Raw genomic sequence first — 2,595 nt, 5'->3', positions numbered from 1 at the left:
TTATGATTATGGTTGGTTAAGATTATTGTTATTGTTTCAAAAAAAAAAAAACTATGAATTTTGACACGTTTACCGTTATCGTTACCATTACAGTTACAGTTTGACCCTCAAAGTTAAAGAGAACTATTATGATGTAAATTTGACAAAATTCGCAATTTTAGGTAAACGCGGTCATAAGCAATCAAATTACATTTGCGATTCAGGCTCACTACGATTGATCTATTAATAAAATTTGATTACGATTACATCAATTCTCATTCTAAATCGGTAAACATGGGCTAAATTCAAATTAACACGCTAAATCTAAATATGGGAATAATATTTATCACTTAGAAATGGGTAAAATATATACAGAATACAATTATTGTTTTATCATATGATTATACTATATGACAATAATCGACTTATTATTACAGTTGTGGAGTCCAATAGTAATTGATAAATTTTATTTCCTAAACAAAATTCTCTACACTAGTTTCCAAGATTTTTTAATTAATTAAAAAATAGGTTACAATAATTAGTCAAACTTCCTTATTCTTATTGTTTAAGCCACTCAGTTTCCTTGGTCGCCTTCTCTTTGATCATCAAAATTAAAAATGAGGCGGCAACACAATCCTATCCTATTAATTATTCCATATTTATATTTTGTTGATCCTATAAATACCATTAGACAATTTCTTTATTTCACAAAATCATAACTCTAATCTACCTTCTCATCCTTCTTTTCTCTTATAGTCACAAAATTAAGCATTTCTTGAAAAACTAGCTAAAGAAAAATTGATTGAGATGAAGATTACCCTACTTAAGAAGAAGAGTAGTAGTTTGATTCCATTCATTGTGTTAGTGACATTAATGAATTTGAGTGTTTTTGGTAATGCATGGTCTTACAATGTTGTTAGCTTTGGAGCCAAAGGTGATGGAAGAACCGACTCAACACAAGCATTCCAAAGGACATGGTCTAATGCTTGTGCCTCCACAAAACCAGTCACTATTTATGTCCCACGAGGTAGATATTACCTTCAAAGTGGAACTTTCGATGGACCCTGTAATAATAATGCAATCTTTATCCGCATTGATGGCACTTTGGTGGCTCCTTCCGATTTTCGAGTTATTGGAAACTCTGCAGCTTGGATCCTGTTTAGGCACATCGATGGAGTTACTATCTCAGGTGGTAATCTCGATGGGAAGGGAGCTGCCTTATGGGCTTGCAAGAATTCTTCTACTAGCACTACTTGCCCAACTGGTGCCACGGTATGCAAATTAAAACCATAATTCTTCTAAAATTATTATATTTTCTTTATTAACGGCTAGTTTTTTCTCTTACACGTGCAGACTCTAGAATTCTCCAACTCCAAAAATGTAGTGGTCAGTGCATTGACATCACTCAATAGCCAAATGTTCCATATAGTCATCAATGGTTGCCAAAATGTCATGATGAAAGGCCTTAAGGTCTTGGCCTCCGGCCATAGTCCCAACACAGATGGAATTCATGTGCAATTGTCTTCTGATGTGACCATATTGAACTCCAAGATAGGCACCGGAGATGACTGCATTTCTATTGGTCCTGGCACTTCCAACTTATGGATTGAAAATATCGTCTGTGGACCTGGTCATGGAATAAGGTAAACTTTTTTGAATTATCATGGAAATATATATAACTAGTTTTTCATAGGAAGAAAATTATAAGGTGAATAAATTCTTAATCATAAATGACTATGCAATAATTTGATTGGTTATAATTTGCAGTATTGGGAGTCTAGCAAAGGATTTACAAGAACCTGGGGTCCAAAATATTACCGTGAAGAATGTTGTATTTTCACGGACTCAAAATGGGGTAAGAATCAAAGCGTGGGGCAAGCCCAGCAATGGATTTGCTAGGAACATTCTTTTCCAACATATTGTAATGGACAATGTCCAAAATCCAATTGTTATAGATCAAAATTATTGTCCAAGCCACAAAGGTTGTCCAGGAAAGGTATGAATTAATATTTAATCAATTTAATATGCTCTATCAATCATCATATAAAGAATTTACTACTTATGTTTTAAGCTTTGTTTTTTAATTTCTTATTCTACCATATTGTAGGCTTCTGGGGTTAAAATTAACGACGTAACATACCAAGACATCCATGGAACATCAGCTACCGAAATTGCAATAAAGTTCGATTGTAGTCCAACAAATCCATGTGTCCGAATAAAGTTGGAAGATGTAAGGCTTACCTATATGAATCAGACAGCGCAAGCTACATGCAATAATGTAGGAGGGATTGTAGCAGGTCTTGTTCAACCCACTAGTTGCTTCTAAGGGAAACAACTACAAATATTGGATTTGCATGTGTTTGGATTTTTTTTTTTTTTTTTTTTTTTTTTTTGGCTTGCATACACAAAATATTTATGTTATGTGTGAAAATTGTATTTATATTTGTATCATGGAAAATTTATTTATTTTTATTAAATATATTGTTATTTTGAAAACCCTATTTGAACATGCAATGGAAAACTATTACCAATTGCAATCTCAAAATTGCTATAAAATTCAAGATATAAAAGAACTTTGTCCCTAATACTTGTCTTCATAGAACAATCTTTCCGTCG

The 2,595-nt window shown here is 32.9% G+C and overlaps 1 protein-coding gene across 1 annotated transcript; it reads left to right on the top strand.

Annotated features, from left to right (window-relative positions):
* Positions 1 to 813: 813 nt before the first annotated feature.
* Positions 814 to 2,305, top strand: LOC120078516 (polygalacturonase-like). The gene is made up of 4 exons (XM_039032786.1): positions 814 to 1,251; positions 1,333 to 1,622; positions 1,747 to 1,975; positions 2,087 to 2,305. The coding sequence occupies exons 1-4, from the start codon at positions 853 to 855 to the stop codon at positions 2,303 to 2,305; spliced, it is 1,137 nt and encodes a 378-aa protein (XP_038888714.1). The 5' UTR covers positions 814 to 852.
* Positions 2,306 to 2,595: the final 290 nt, after the last annotated feature.

This window comes from Benincasa hispida, chromosome 5 (genome assembly GCF_009727055.1).
Source record: "Benincasa hispida cultivar B227 chromosome 5, ASM972705v1, whole genome shotgun sequence".
NCBI lineage: Eukaryota > Viridiplantae > Streptophyta > Magnoliopsida > Cucurbitales > Cucurbitaceae > Benincasa > Benincasa hispida.
Note: the sequence above shows the minus strand (reverse complement) of the source record. Positions and strands in the feature narration are given on the sequence as shown.